The 17,173-nt window shown below is 33.7% G+C and overlaps 1 protein-coding gene across 4 annotated transcripts in view; it reads right to left on the bottom strand.

The window, feature by feature from the left end:
* LOC116349264 (teneurin-m) overlaps positions 1 to 17,173 on the bottom strand; it is a 623,527-nt gene that overhangs the window by 406,966 nt on the left and 199,388 nt on the right. Inside the window, exon 1 of one of the 4 annotated variants that reach the window (XM_031780657.1) lies at positions 16,836 to 16,878. The exons of the other annotated variants lie outside the window; for them this stretch is intronic. Within the exon in view, the coding sequence (XP_031636517.1) occupies positions 16,836 to 16,863 (28 nt within the window). The 5' untranslated portion in view covers positions 16,864 to 16,878. Of the gene's footprint in view, positions 1 to 16,835; positions 16,879 to 17,173 lie in introns of those variants that run through there. 4 annotated transcript variants of the gene reach the window in all.

Below are 17,173 nucleotides of genomic sequence, written 5' to 3'. Positions count from 1 at the left end.
ATGAAATTAAATATGCGATTCAAAGTAACAAACTCTCATCTTTCAAAATTACGATTAATTTGACTGCTGATCTTTTTTTCTCTTTCGCAAAATTCAATTTCTTTTATTGACAAATGGTGAACTTCAATTCTGTATAACAAATTATTCATGTGGATGTTACCATTAATAAAAAAAGAACGGCAAATATTTTCTTTGTCTGAATAAAATTCAGCATTATTGAAAATATTGCTATGAGTGCAAAAGGTCACATTTCGAATGAATTAGTAGTGAAATAAATCTAAATGTCGTAAGATATGGCCATATAAATGTACTGAAATGTCACTTAATAGAACGTACTTATCGGCTAGAATGCGAACGCAGACGCTTTATGCAAATGCGGATGAAATAAATAAAAATGTATGTGTATGTGTTTCAACAATGTGAAATATTTGCTGAAAAATATGCACATTTTGTTTGTGGTGGAAAACATTAAAAAGCGTCTGCTAAACGTATAAAATGGTTTGCATTAAAGAACGGCTAAAAGCCATACAGCTTTTGATGGCATTGCTGCGGAACTAGATATAGATATATTTGCAAAACACACACACAATCCAATCGTTGCCATTGTATTAGTTTTGACTTTCATTGCATATTATGCAATGCACCTTTTCAACGTTCCAATGTGCTTGCAGTTGCACAAATATCAATGAACAAAACAATAACGGCATTTGTAACAAGAATGAAAAAGAAAACAATGAAACAAAGGTCTCTCTGTGCAACCATAAAGAATAAGAACTATATCTGCGGTGGATGCAGCGCATACACAGGGCACGTATTACAATATGGCATGTAAATAGAAGTAAATGAATGGAAATAAAAACTTTTTGGCCTGCACATGCATGTATATAGAGGAAAACTATCATCACTTTATTGCTTCAAAGCTTGAGCTCGCATGAAACACACATTACAATACATACACGATAGACAAATAAATTTATATTTTAATCTTAATAATCAAATGCAAAGGCAAAGAAGTCTATTGTATATGTTTTCGGTGAATTTGAACCATTTTCACAACGTATAAAGCGAATACCAAAGTCCGACATGCTGATCTTATCATAAAACGCAGAAGTTTGCGGAAGCGTAACAGAGGCAGAATGATGAAAAAATGGGTGAAAAAAAGTCAGTGCAAAGGAATATTGAGACACAAAGAACCTCACACGTCGGAATGAAAGAAAAACTTAGCGTCAAATATTTTACAGAGATTTTTTGACTTTGCATGGATACTCGTGAGTCTAATAACCCATTTATTTCACCTTTGTCGGCGCAAAAATGCAGTGCTTGCAAATCACAAATGCCTCTCACCATTGTGAGCCATCAAAAGAAATGCATGTATATACAGCGCGAGGAGAAATGAATTAATCTAATGTAAATTGACGGCATTAGTTGCGACTCAAAGAAATGTAAAGTAAACCATAAAGCCAAAAATTATATTTTGCCTGTTCTCTAATGTGTTGTCAACCCTTCTGAAAATCGCATCTACCTATAAAATCATCTAAAAGTCATTCCAGACATTGTATAATGACGGCACACCTAAATATCCGGTTCATATGTATGCAACACCAACAACAAAAAATCGCAAACATTGTCATGCTTTAGTTATTTTTTGTTTTCATTACATGAATATGAAAATTGTGAACATAGTTCAAATATTCATGTTTCGTAGTTTTGAATTAAGCTCCGGCTCCGTTGTTAATAAATATATAAAATTTGTAGGTCGAACACACACACACACAAAGCCAGGCCAAATGAAGTGCAGCTATATGTAGTTATAAATGTTCCCACAATTTGCCGATAAATTGCACAAAATCGTCTTACCTCTCGAAGCACACAATTTCGGTATGAAAATGGTTTCTTTTTTTTATCTATTCCATAACCAAATCGAAATTTTAAACAAAAATGCATTTACCATGAATAGGATTTTCTATTTCTGTGCATTTTGCTCATTTTGAAATTATACCATAATCCAATATGATACTCGGATACGTTTTGGAAATATAATTAAAATAGAAGAATGAATGCCAGCTTTGTAAACAATACCTAAATGAAAGCACATATCATATTTTATAGGAATAAATTCCATACTCCTAATAAAATTGTTACATTTTATTCGGGCTTTTGTACGCTGCTGCGTTTGATACTCGTGCCATTATACCCAATTTCATTGGAATTTGATCTGGTTTGAAATATATGAGCAAAACTTTTGTTGTGAATTGCATACCACTTTATGAAAACGGCTTTTGAGTGGAGCAACAATGTCATTTGAAATCATCAAAATTTTAGTTTTGAAAAAAAAAAAACAAGTACAAACGGAACCGTCAAATGGATTTCAGGCTCTTTTTGCTTTTGCATAGGAATGACAGTCCTCATAATGCTGTTGAAAAATAGATTTTTTATATGTTAAATGGTGCCAAATATGTAAAATATAAATAAATTCTTAAACCGCATCGCATCGCACTGACCATTGAAAACAAACGACCGGAAAAGAAAAATGGCGCAAAAGGAAGCAAAACGATGTAGTAGTTGGCGGCAAAACTAATTTATATTGCAATTTTTTGGCTCAGTCAGATTGACTAATAACTATAGACAATTACATGCGATTGATGTGTTTAGATGTTTGGCATAATATATGGCAGACAAAAATAACAAAGCACAACGTTGCGTGTAGGTGTCATCTTTTATATGGACACATATGTTGTGCCTATGGCATTCATTTATTCGATGTTTCTTTAAAATTTATCGTTTTAATATGGACACTCGCCCAAATGTCGGACTATTTGTTTGAATTTTCAACTTCAATTTAATATTTAACATTTTTGATTTCATGAAAAAATATCACTTTATACACAATTCGATGCAGAATTTAATTGTGCTTCATTTCACGTTTCTCAAAAGATAGTAATTTCCAAAAATGTATTATTTTTTTCCATTTTTTCGTCATAACATCGAAAATTCCAAATGTCGGATATTCGTCGTCCAATTCTCGGCTCCCTAATCTCGACATATTTCATGCATTTTCACTACGAAACTTGTAAACTTTAAGTTTTGACAGCCCATGAACGCACTATTTACATTGAGGTAAACAATACAAAATATTGGAGTTAAAATTATTAGATTGATATATTTTTGCTCCATATTTTATTTTACTTATTTTTCTATAGTAAAGTGGCAAAAATATTTAAAAATATTACGTTATTTCACTGATCTAGAATATTTTTGGTTTGAATTTCACAATGATCCAAATACGACTTTAACTGTCACATCTGTCAAATCCAAAGTGTTTCACTCGAAACTTCGGTGCTTTATGTGTCGGCAATTGGACGATTTATTCCGGAATAATATTACAGTGAAAAATGAAAAATAAATATAATTTTTTTTCTTTATATTTTCAAAATTTCTGTTCAATAATTAAATTAAACTATCTACAATTCGCCGATATAATTTTTTTTCCAAACTAGTTATTTTTTCATATAAAAAAACGCATTTTACCGGCTTGTCTCAAAATGACATAGTTTAACTTTTGACGTGAAAAAGTGATAAAAATGCCGAATTTTTTTTGAACGTAATTTGTGAAAGCAATAATAGATTTTTGATTAAAATTTGGATTATAATAAAGAGATTTGATATTGATCTTTCATAATTTACTTTTAAAAATGCAATTCAAATGAATTTTCAATTTTTAATTTCAATTCACCTCTCGGTATTCCGACATTTGGTCGTGTGTCGACATTTGGCAATCTACTGTATTAGAGAAGCATGATTACAGTGCAATTATATAACACCATTGTGTGTACTTTCAATTTTCATCCATATTCGCATATGTTGCCACACAAAACTATGGTTTGATGTCTATTTTATGAACAATGGACATAGACGGTTTCATTCACATCGACCTTTCTTTTATATCTTTAACACAACCGTCTGAGCTTATCCGCGATTAATAAATATTATGTTCAAATATATGTATCTATTGGTATAACATTTGAAGAATGAAATAAAAACACCGGTTTACATATTTCCCTTTTTCAGAATAATATCGGGTGTACGAATGTGCGGATAATTTATTTAAAAAAAAAAAAACAGAACAAATACAAGTGTAAAATTATTGTTTATGTAAAATGAAACCAATCATATTTTTGCTAGTTTTTCTATTAGTATTTCTAATGTGTCACTTAGGTTTAAATTACTTTTACGAGATTCTGAAATTTTTTGCTAGTTTTCTCTAGTTGTTTGCTAATTTTTGAGCTATACTATACACTATCAACTTGACAGTATCAAGTTGTGTCCTAGGTTCTGTCTGTTTCTCTTTGACCAAGGGAAGATCATCATGATTCCAACCGCAAGAGCCACCACATTTATGTCCAGGATATTGTAGGCATTCGGCATCTTTTGTGCTAGGTATAAAATGTTTATCCCCTTCAAATCCGTGGGTAGTGTAGCAAAAGCTATGTACTAAGTTTTCTTCAAAACTATGAAGGAATAGTTCCGAATAAGCTTCACCTGTGGCCGTATCTCTACGTGGAATACAATTTGCAAAGCAAAAACCATTTTTACAGCCCTCCGCTTTCGCCTCAGTGTTAGTAAACAATACGACTAGCGCCAGGAGAACCAAAATCACAGCGGACGGCAGTTCGCGCGAGTGACGAAACCACATTAGTGTGTTGAAAAGTCGAACTCGCTATATATACACGTAATATACGAAATCCAGACCTAGAAGGCCGTTGGCCCCGGTTGATGTATGGTTGGAAAGCCCTTGGGCTATAGATCAAGAAAAAATATAAAAGTTTGAAAATCGGTCCACCTGTCTTCAAAATATGGTCCTTTCAAGAAAAGGGTCAAAATTCAGTTTCATGACCATAGATGGCACTAAATGAGGTCATTGACCCCTGAAACATCTATATTCTTATTCTAGAGCTCAATACCTTTCCAACGACCCCCTAACCGTCGAAATCGATCAATTCGTTCGAAAAATTTATTATTTTAAAAATTTCATATGAATTCCTATGAAAAATCAAAATGTCTGTCTGTCTGTGGCCAATTTTGCGTAGTTGTTTCTGATCTTTTTGAAACTTCCTGTGATTAAAGTACATAAAAAACTAAGACTTTTTTGTTCCGGCACTTTTCGATTTGGGCGCCATGTTGACCGTGGCCGGCCTCCAAAAGTCACTTTTCGACTTTTTTCCCTATGGTCACCGAAGCGCCATGACTTTACACCCTCCCAGACATATGCATATCATTGGAAAGGTCTTGAGGTGAGCTATCGAATGGAGTCATTTTCGGTCCAAAAATTTCAAGTTGGAGTGGCCAAATTGGCCAAAAACCAAAAAGTTACCGTTTGGCCGGACACATAATGGTCATTAGCTCGAAAACTAGCCTTTCATGGTCACTTGAAAATTTCACCGATTTTAAGGCCCAAGTCTAAGCTATAAAATGCCGCATAGCTTATATCCCTAAAAATTCTTGTCTTCACGATATGGCCTTTGATAGTGCGAAAATGGCCAAAAATGGCCAAAAATGACAAAAAATGTTAATTTTAACATTTGAAGTATTTTATGGGCCAAAATGTACTCCAATGACTCTGTAAATATGCTCTATGACTAGCGAAACAAAATTGAACAAAATATCGACCGTTTTGGATGGCTATTCCACCAAAAATCGGCCAAATGTACCAAAAATCGAATTTTCACAAAAAAGTCTAGATGTATGAAATATGAAATCTTAACAACAAATAACTACATGTTTGATGGTTTCCTCGCATAAGATCGATAAAATACCGAATTTAAGTCCCCTACCACCAGGCCAGAAGGTGGACTATCGTCGGGAGAGGTGCATGCGGTTAGTCACAAATTAAATTAAAAGAAATCTACAAAAATGTTAGTATAAATGCAAACTATGCAAAAGGTCATGCAAAAATGGCCATTATTTCATACGGTCGCTGTGGGACCTAGACTTGACATAACCAGGACAAATGCATATTCGTTCGAAAGGACTTAAAGTAAGTTCTCAAGTGGTGTCAATTGCGACTTGAAAATTTCATGTGGGGGTGGCCAAATTGGCAAAAAACCAAACATTGACCGTTGACCGCACACATAACGGGCATTTTTGAAAAAGACTGCATATGTTCTCTTGAAAATTTCATCAATTTAAGCCTCAAGTCAAAGATAAAACAATATGCATACCACATACCACTGAAAAATACCTCTGTTCCTCATTATGAACCATAATTTGTATAAATTTGGTCCAAAAATAACCTAAAAATCTATATTTTCATTGTACTTGAAAAATATTCAAATTCATGTGTCTTGAATCTTTAACTTGGAAAATAGCGCTTACAAAACTATTGATATCAAATAAAAAACCTCTATCAAGGTGAAGAACGAGTGACGAGACCAAAATTTGAAACACAAAATTTCTGATATCAATTTTGTGACGAAAATAGTTGGTAGATATATTTTCTGTGTACTGTGAATATAAACTTAATATACATTTGTAAATTCGGAACTTACTTCTCGCTTGCATTTTTTCGTCACAAAATTGTTATCCGGTGTTCAAATTCTGGTTTAGTCACTCGTTTTCTTACATCTGATTGACTTTACTCGGCATTATTGAAAATAAAAATGCAATTACCAACCTTAATGCCTTTCGACTCTGTAATTTCAACCGTTCAAGTATGAATTTTAGTTCCATGGAAATCGCATTAATTAAAATAGTAATATAGAAGGATAAAATCAAAACTTTTTTTCTTTGAAAACGATCAACATTTTTACATAAAAAAAAAGAACAAGTGTCAAATTATTATTTATGTAAACATGTGAAAGAAAAAAAACCGAAAAAATATTAAAAATCAACAATCAAAAAATTAAACTGCAACCAAACGGCCACCACATTTCAAGTTTGGATCTGAGTTTCCTACAAAAACTCTTGGGCAATCGGTATCTCGCGGGTAATTTAGCAAAAATGAGTTAATTCGGAATCTTCATCATCAAAAAATACAGTCTTATCTTATTCTTACAATTTGTAAAACATTTTGGTATTTGCACTGAATGGGGCAAATTGTGTTGTTATCGAACCAATTTTTATAGATGTTCTACGGGTATAAATATTTAAATAAAAATCTGTTTCTTGTATTCTTATTTTAAAATGTTGGAATGTAAAGTGATTGCTGTTTTCCTATCGAAAACTGTTTTAAAACTATGAATTTGAAGAATATTTATATTCTGTTCAAATAAATTTATCTATTGGTATTAAATTTGAAGACCCCTTACAGTAACGATAACCACAAGTAGTAAGAATCGTGACTACCACTTGTAATCGCGAATGCAATAAATATAAAGATATTGTCGTGAGATTCATATCGTGAATATAAGTCATGATATAAGGAAAGTCTCACATTCCAAATATTTGTCCACAATTTGCACCATTCATATGCATGTTTATATGCAAATCATCTATACCCAGATGAACTATATCTTGCTAAAAATCATCTCAATACATTGTCCGGTATTTTCAACTTTGTTAGTTAAATGGATTAGTTTTTATTTAAAATTATTAAATAAATAAAACTTTTATCTGAAAAAACTACCTCAAAATATCGGTAGAGAAATCGTTTTTCATTCATTCCTGATAATATCAAAATCCGACGCTTTGAAGTTGAGGAAAAAATCATTGCTCATTTACTTACATACGAATAGAAGGCATGCTGCAAAATGATAGTTGTATTGGGTCCTTACCTAAATGAGAAAAAAAAAATAAGGAGTGCTATTAATCTCGTTTGGCTTCCAGAGGAATGTGTCGATATTCATAAATCAAAAACACTTGCGAACGGCAAAAGTTAAATCCGTCCTTTCATTTTTTTTTGTTCATCCATTCATGTTCAATTTTTTGTGAGTGTGTATGTGTGTGTGCTGGTTGTCACAAAGTATAAAATAAGAATGGTGACACATTCTTCATGCAATCATATGCATGGAACATGTAATAAAATGCATTACAATGAAAATTGCTTTTTGCCTTGTCTTTTCCATTTGGCGTAGTCGCGTATATATAGTCATATTCAGTCAAAATGGATCATAAATTCGTAAAGCACATTTCGACTGTGTACGAAATCGAAATGGAAAAGAGGGACGAACATATTCGACAAGTATTCAAAACGACAAATTCGATACGCCATATAAAAAAACACGTGAATGAGAGTGAGTGCCGGAAATCAAAATGGAATAAAAAAAATAATGCGCAAACAGACGACCATACCTGAGACAATCGAGTTCCATTTTGAGCGAGATAGAATCGAAAAAAAAGAGAATGTGTGATGGTAGTAATAATAACAATAACGAAATAAAAAAAAGAACGAGCAGCTTTGATACACTTTTACGAATACGAGGCGTGAAATATGTCATTTACATATTGTGAGAATGACGCATTTACACATGGCAGCATGCAACCGTTGTGACAGCAAACAAATGAAACTCAATAATATAAATCGAGACGCGCTCCGATTTGTTTTCCAACGGCAGAAAAAAAACCGAAGTCAAAGAGGAAGACATTTGCCAGCAATTTAATAAAAAGGCTGGGCGATGTATATTGATATTCATAAAATCCGTAAACTATGAATTTCGAAAATCATGTTATTAGTGTTAAAGTATAATAGCAATGACAATATCAATTTCGTTTGTATATATACGGATGCATGCTATCCGATAACTTGAAAGGAGGAACACTGCACTCGGGCGACAAAAAAAAGGAGAAAAAACAACATTTGCATGGATGAGAAAGGGAAGATCCACTGCATATGAAATGTTTGAAAATGCGACGAAATTGTATCCGGCTGTGGCAAGTACAAGAGTACCCGAAAAAAAACACAGAGATAAGATTTCATTTCATGCATTTCGATTACATATGCTAATTCACTTCTGATTGGATGACACAATAAATTCGTTCGGTTCGAACAAAATTACGCGTCTTTCAGCTTTCAGTGAAAATGGAACAGTCACGGAGAATGACAATACGAAAGAGTAAAGAAAACCTAACGACAAATGATAAGATATTTAGTACTGGTATATCATGGTACTTTGCATGCTACACAAAAAATGGTTTTCCTGTCGATTTGTAAACGACAGAGAAATTGATATTTTTATTCGAAATGCCCTTTGGTTAATTTATATTTGAAAATTGCAGACAGTAGCAATGGCGTAGAGAAAATATGGAAAACACTCACATAAGAAAGCGCCATCAATCGAATTTGTGCTTAGTTTTTTTCTGTGTTTTCATGGCTTTATCGTGATCTATTTTCAATTTTCTGCCTAATATTTCTAACTCTTGGGTGTACGTTGCGACATTCCGGTATTTTGAACGTGATTACTGGCACATTACCTCCAGTAAATATGAAAAATGAAAACGTAATGAGTTATTGAATCACTCGGATATATACAACATTTTCACATTCACTCGGATATTGGTGCACACCCTTGCTTTGGTAAAGCTACTTCATCGCCTGGATGAGAATCATACATGGGCACATGGGAGTATAATCCGAATACCCCCTCCTTTAATCGTCCGAGGTACCCCCTAGTTGAGCATTTCGATTTGCTAGGGACTTTTCAGCGGATGGACCCCCCTCTAAAATTTCGACCGTGTCCACGTATGATGTGAATCACATCGTATTGACACAAAGTAGGGATGAAATATGTTATTACAAAAATCTCCGCCGTCAGCTAGTCGAATGCAGGAAATGATTGAATTGAAATATTTAAAAATAAATATCGAGCATTATTTTATGACATTTTATATTGTCGATCACATTTCAACTACCACCACCCACCTTTTCACTTCATCGTTTTCACTTCATCCCAAATCAATGCTTTCTCTCTCTCACACTATTGACGGCATGAACCTATATCATCATTTATTGTTGTCGAAATCATTCAATTCTGAACTTGCTTAAAACGTTTAAAAAGCTGATAAGCTGCGTCCCGTTACTTTGCCAAATTCTTCAGTCAATTCATTATTCTGTTTGCGTTATATTACTTTGTTACTTTGTTCATTTGTCTTACGGTTTATTGTCATGCTTTACATTGGTAATTTTTCTTTTCATTTTTGTTGTTCCTTTTCTCTCTCTCTCTCTATCTCAGCTTTCATCCGGTTTTTACAGATTTTCGGTACGTGCAAAGTGTCCTTTATGCCAAAAACAACAAAGGAAATGAAAACACACAAAATAAACAAAGCCGACGGAAAAAAGGCAGCCAATAAATAATTTGGCAAGGAAAACCGAATCACAGCAGTGAATTCAAGAGGTAAAATGATTCATGAGAGTGAGTCGGCGAACGAATGGAAAATTAGAAAAAAAAAAATACAAACACGATCCAAGTCTCCAGTACTCAATTATGCAGCACTATCGATCGTCGGCCGTTTGGATCAACACATATAAAAGGGGAACAAGTCGCGAAACCGCATCAAATCCGAGATGTGTGTGAATCTCGTTATTTACTTTTTCAGTTAATATTTTTTCATCTTGTGTTTGGCATCGGCTTCGTTCATTTTTTGTGTATAAACGTGTGTTTACAATGTGAGCACAAGAGAATGAATAAAAAAAAATAACAACACTATGCACACTGAGATCGCTCGTTGTTCTTTGATGATTTGTGGCACATGTACACCAACAACATTGGATTAATATTTGTGTTATGTGTATGTGTTTTTAGACGCTTACTCTCTCTAGCACGCGCGCGAAGCTTTTTTTTAAACGGAAAATCGACACAATTCTACGTCATATTGCTTTTTTTTCTTCCCTACAGTGGCGTAGCACTTTTTTAAGTGATATGAACTGGTTTCACAGGATATCTGTGCAGCTAAATGTTAAACAAGCATAAAATGCCTGCAGAACTTATTTACCGGTATATACGTGTGCGCATCGTAACATCATTGCTATTCGATCTATGAACAAGTGTTATCTGTCAGAGAAGTACATTTCAACCATTGAGGAATATTTATGACATGGGCGAAAAGGCGTGAGTCTCTTGCAACCATTCAACAATAAATCAATATTGACACTTTTCTCAACAGACGCATACATTTTCTCTTGTTGGCTCGCTTTTTTTCCCTTTCTCACTCTCACTCTCACTCTCCCGTCCGATCTCATTGGAAACAGATTGAAATGAGAATATCGATGTCAACCGTGAAATTAAAATCGTGTATAAACGTGATTTTTTTTATCTTACAAACATTTTCTGAACATCAAAGAATGTTTTGAAAATTGCGTTATTCGAATGAAATGGCCGAAATACATTGCTTAATGGTCAATATTTTACTAAATGAAAAAAGCAAAAAAAAAAACATCAAAATTGTCGTTATAATTTACCAAACGATATCGAGTTACTTTGAAATCAAGAAAATTGATAATAAATTATTGAAGACTCACAGAACGTCAATTTAAACGAAAATCGGTTATTTTGTGTATGTGCACCTGTGCATGCATGTAAGTGTTTGCATTTTATCGAAAGGTAACTTCGACCAATTTTTATTGCCTACATTCTTTGCTTGCTGCAAATCATTGAAATTGATGTGGACGACGCCCGGCCAATATTATTTTGCTTGTATTGTTTGAATAGATTGGAGTAAGTGCTTCGTGTATTATGACAATGCACTTTAGTAAATTAAACTATCTGGATATGATATGATATTATCATAAATATGTGTAGATTTTCTGACTTCATAAATTCCGGAAACGTCTTTTACTCAAACATGGTGAAGAATGATGATGGTGATACAATGCAATGATTTGTCGGATTTTCTTCGGAAAATACCTGAATGAAATTTTTGGAATGTAATGGAGTATGTGACCAATACAATAAGTCCATCTATTGAAATATTAAACTGATGGAAAATTCGAATCGAATATGAAAACTGTATGTGAGATATGCGACAATACAAACGTTAGTATACTGTAAACGTTAACCTTCCGATTCGGTGCTTCGATAACATCGGTGCAGGTTTGGTTATTTCTTGTCAAAACCATATGCATTGCCTCATCCGATATTACATACACAGAGATTCAATAAAACAGCATATACGAACGAAAATAATAACAACAAAAAACACAACAGCAACAACACAGAATAAAATACGCCATTCAACAAGCATTCCAGCCAAAGCAAACATGATTTTGAAAGTTAAATGTATATTCAAAAGCCTGGATGCCTGCATCAATTTTCTCTCTTCCTCTCGCTCAATTTCCTCATCCCCTCGGTACGATCTCTTTCTCTCGCAATTCAATCCAAACAACGGTAACTTTTCAATACATTCGAAAAGAAAAATGAAGGCATAAGACTGTTTTTTTTATAGATATATTCCATAAACGCAAACAATAGCACTCGAATTCGCTTGCGGTTTATTGATTTGTTGAAACATTTTCAACTTTTCATCCACGAATTTCAATCCAACAAAATCAAAATCTATAACAACAAAATGCTCCGACAATGATGCAACCAACGAACAACATCAAAATATTATGGCATTTTGTACGCGACCAACACAGTGCACACAAACCATTGTTGTTTTATTTTCAATTTTTATTTTATGTTCAGATATTCTATTGGCATCCAAGTAAGGCTAGTAAAACTAAGTAGACACATGGAGTTCGTAAATTGTGGCCGAAAAAAAATATATATATTCGTGAATGCAATTGAAAATAAATGTTGAAAGAGGTATTACGGTGGAAAACCCATTGATCATAAAACTTTAATTCATTTATTGAACGTAACACCAACAAAAATTGCAGCGCCATTTCAACCGGATCCTTTTTTTTCTTCTTCTAAAATATCGAATTATTAGAGATGGCATTTTTGAATTGTTGCTGCCATTGAAATAATCACTTTTATTTTATATATGCATTTTTTAGTAGGCGGGAAAAGTGGCATTGGTATAAAAAAATCGCATCGTGACAATGGATTCCCATTTTGCAGAGATTTTACGATTCAGTATATTTAGGTAATTTTAAAAAAGCACCAAATGTCAGTCTAGTGTAAATCCCTGTCTCCGGAAAAATTGAAACGGGATTTTTTCATTCAACTCGGATCAAAATCAATGCCGAAGGAAGAATTTTGGTTTTTAGCCGTTGCATCCCGAAAGAATTTTTCAAAAATTGCTCCATTTCGGAACAAAACGTTAGCAGATCCGAAGATATTTTCTCGACAAAAAGCCCTAGCAAATCGAAAGAGACATTCAACCTCAAGAGAGTAACACATCGAGGGGTGATCCGACCTCTCGGACCTCTGGTCTGAAAGTATGACAAAGATATTGCCTAGAAAACTAAAAAAAAACTAGAAAAATAAAAACTTGGAGAAATTAGCAATCTCTCCTAGAACATATCAAATGTTGTTATTGTTTTTTTTGTTCTAAAACATGATATCCGAATGCCGATTCAATGCTGTAAGCCATTATCCCACATTTTTCCCTACTACAGAGTAGAATGCAATTGTTACAGCATATTCAATGCATTGTAAATAGTTATGATTATTGATGAAAAACCCCATATCTTGTACTGTGACCAAAAATTGAAAGCTTCGGTATTACATCGAAAAAAAAAAGTTATTCAAAAACAATGAAAATTGTGTGGAAACTTCTTGAATGTGTTATCAAGTTTTTCATGTGCTGCGGCTAAAAGAAAAAAAAAACTTTACTAAGATGGACGAATATGAAAAGCAGAAACTAGGTAAAAAAGTTGAAATATTTAAAACAATATCTGCACAAAGTTTTTCAACAATTTGCTTGAATTTGTTCCATATCAGATGTTTATGTTGTTGTTGGTCGAAACTAAAAAAAATGGTAACAACAAATTGAATAATTAAACATTCACGAACATATAAATCGTTATAACTTTTGTGGTGAACAATATTCTTTCGTGTCATTTTACGATTTTGTAATTTCTTTTTATTCATCGATAACATTTTATCTTGAATAGGAAGTTCGTAAAATATTCAAGCGTGTGTTGATATTCAAGAAAAAAAACTTGCTAAATTTGAAGACTAACCGATCGAATTTTAAAATAAAATCAAACCATTAAAAGTGCATGTTTGAGGGCATATTTTGTGTGGGATCGCAGTATCGTTTACTGAAATCGCAACAAAAATCAATGCTTGTTCAACATTGCGATGGTATTTTGCATGGGATTGCATGTTTTCGCAATCGTTTTCTATGTTGTTGCTTTCATTGTCGGTGCAGCTGATTTGCATTTCGATTGGAACAAATAAGCCGACAACGATGAAGCAACCAACGTGTAGTGAGAGAAATAAACACATAAAGGAATGTTGAGCCATGAAATGGCACTGCTTCACTATGACCAAACCCAAACGATTGAGCACGCATTAGAGCCGAGCAACTTCAGACTCATATATAAAGTGAAAAACGCCCGAACGAGAGACAAATGACGAGCAAAATAGAAAACGAAACAGTGATGGGGAGAGAGAGAGAGAGAGAGAGAGAGAGAGAGAGAGAGAGAGGAAGAGGTTAGCCTATGATATTGAGTAGTGTTTAGTGATATTTGTTTGGGTTTTGTGCTTGCGTGAAAACTTATCAAATAATTGTGTGTGTGTGCCGGTTACTTGCCGGTGCTTTTGACTTTGATAAGCAAAACATATATCGTCTAAATAAATCGGCCGTGCAGCACAGTCGAGAGAGGTGGCCAGGTGATTTTGTTGTTATATTGTTGCTATCAGTAATGTGAGCTTATGAGGTGGCTCTATACTGGATGTGTATGTGTGTACCATTCTATTATTCATGTTATAGATACATTTTGTCTATTCAAGTTTGAATCGAGTGCGTTATTTATCGTTTTATGAGAGACAGCACATACCAAATGGGCAACGTCATGATGAAGTTCGTAAATTACAAATTTTCATGTCATTTATAAGCGAACAAACATACTATACATATATGCTCATTGACCATTCTTTTTGCAATGCCTTCAAATGCAATGCTGTGCTTTTGTGTATTTATATGTTAACCTTTATAGAAGCAACACAAAAAAAAGAGAGAAGCACATAGAATGAGTGAAAGGGTCACAGTAAAGTCTCTTATGTTATGGCCGTATAATTTGCCAGCGATAGATCGAAACATGAAGTGGCATGTGGTAATTTTCACCTTTAAGTGATGTAAACTCAGTGCCATGTAGAAATAAATTAAATTTTAACTATTCCAAAGGCTTTTTGCTTTGAAAGCAGCAAACCAGCGGTTAATCAAAGGAAACAATCACTTTTATACAAAATGGATTATGTAGCACAAAGAATATGAACTGAAAATGGACTATTTTAAATATTTTTTTACGGTTACACGGTCATGAGTCATATTTTGCTTTGAATTTATTACAATTTTCGGAATCATTTTACAATCTAAATTGAAACTTTTTTTCATTTAATTCAATATTTCTTGACTTTTTTTAGCTTCAGTACATTTTCTGAAGCAGTGGCGTTGCTAGGGGTGGTTGAAGATAAAAGATCTCTCATTGCCAGCGGTCGATTGAAAATGAACCGTTTAAGGAATGAATAGAACTGTTATCGCCGGAGACGTCTGGACACTAGTCAGTGCATTTAATTTTTCCAAGTGTCGCACCTGTATATAGGGAAAAAATCCATGTTTTAACTTGAAACCCCCCATACATCTTTCGTCGGTACGCCACTGGTGCACCAATTTGGAATTTCAGAAAAATGTAAAATATTCCAGCATAAAAGTGATAAAAATAGATCACTAGCGTTGCGAAATCGATCTAATAGTCGTAAATAAAAGATATTCGTTCATTTGAAATAAATAATTTTATCATAATCATTGAATAAAGATATACAAATAATGTGCCAAACCACAAAACAAAGCACGACCACTATTCGTTTGATTTTTGTGCAAGTACAATGTGAACATTCATAATTACTAACGAAAATATTAACAAAATCATATTCGCATATTTGTACGTGGTATGAATGAGGTGGTGGCTAAGCGTTCAATAAATTGATAAAATTTAAATTGTGCAGTGGCTCCATTATTTATTTAGAGGACATTCGAGTGGACGGCATTAAAATCAAGATTATTTTATCAGCATCCATCAATTAAGGTCCAACTTTTTTTCTGGATATGTATCTCTCTCTCTCTCTCTCTCTCTCTCTCTCTCTCTCTGTATGCGCGTGTGTGTGTTTGAGAGAGAGAGAGAGAGAGAGAGAGAGTGAAAATAAACGGTCACAATTGCAATAGAAATATAATAATTTCGAATTTGGTTGATATTGAGCGTGATATACCACATATTCTATTTACTGTTTTTATTGACTAATAAATACAATAAACCGGTATATTATACCACTACAAATTGTCCATTGGCCGAACGCCGATTTCGACAAATTTAATCTACAATTATTTGAATAAATGAAAACTGAAAGAGAAAGAGAGTGGGGAGTGACGAGATGAAATTGCGTAAATATTACGACAATAATTAACGTCAATGTTTGTTTTGATTTAATGTGGTAGTTATCCATAAGAGATGAAAACCAATTGCCGAATGGCTATGAATTTGAACAAGTTTCACTGTTGTATTCAGCAACGGTGTATATGGAATTTGCATGGTTTTTCCTCTCTGCGTTTCTTTTTTCTGTTTTGTTTTCTTCTCTATTTTAAATTTGCTGTATACATCTCTTTTTTTGTGCATCTCATTTCGAAGAAAATAGCTCAATGAATGCTCAACGAATAACGTTCGGGATCCATTTCGTTAGTTCAACTTTTCACAGCGACTGAGCAAAATGGAAATATGTAAATCGAAATTGAATTACCTTCAGCGCTATCAATTGCATAGTACATTTATCTGAAGTTGATGATACTCGGTGCAGCCGCTGGAAAAATGCGATGTGTCTGTGTCTATATACAACAACAACACACACACCACCACCACTTCTAAGTCCAATGTGGATCAATCCTTCAGAAATACGTTTGGGAACGGATAAAATCGCGACGATGGCGGTAGTGGTACAACTGCTTCAGCAAAACTTATGCACGAATTTATTTAAATTAAAATGCTTTATTTAATTTATGTTTGTCTGCTCGTTCGCAATTGTATTTTCAGTTTGCGTCGGTGTAGAGTCACTCTTTTTTTTTTCAGTCTGTGTGCTCT

Source organism: Contarinia nasturtii, unplaced genomic scaffold, assembly GCF_009176525.2.
Source record: "Contarinia nasturtii isolate CC-2019 unplaced genomic scaffold, AAFC_CNas_1.1 Cnas_scaffold_129, whole genome shotgun sequence".
In the NCBI taxonomy this organism is placed as follows: Eukaryota; Metazoa; Arthropoda; class Insecta; order Diptera; family Cecidomyiidae; genus Contarinia; species Contarinia nasturtii.
This window is presented reverse-complemented; position numbering and strand designations above follow the sequence as displayed.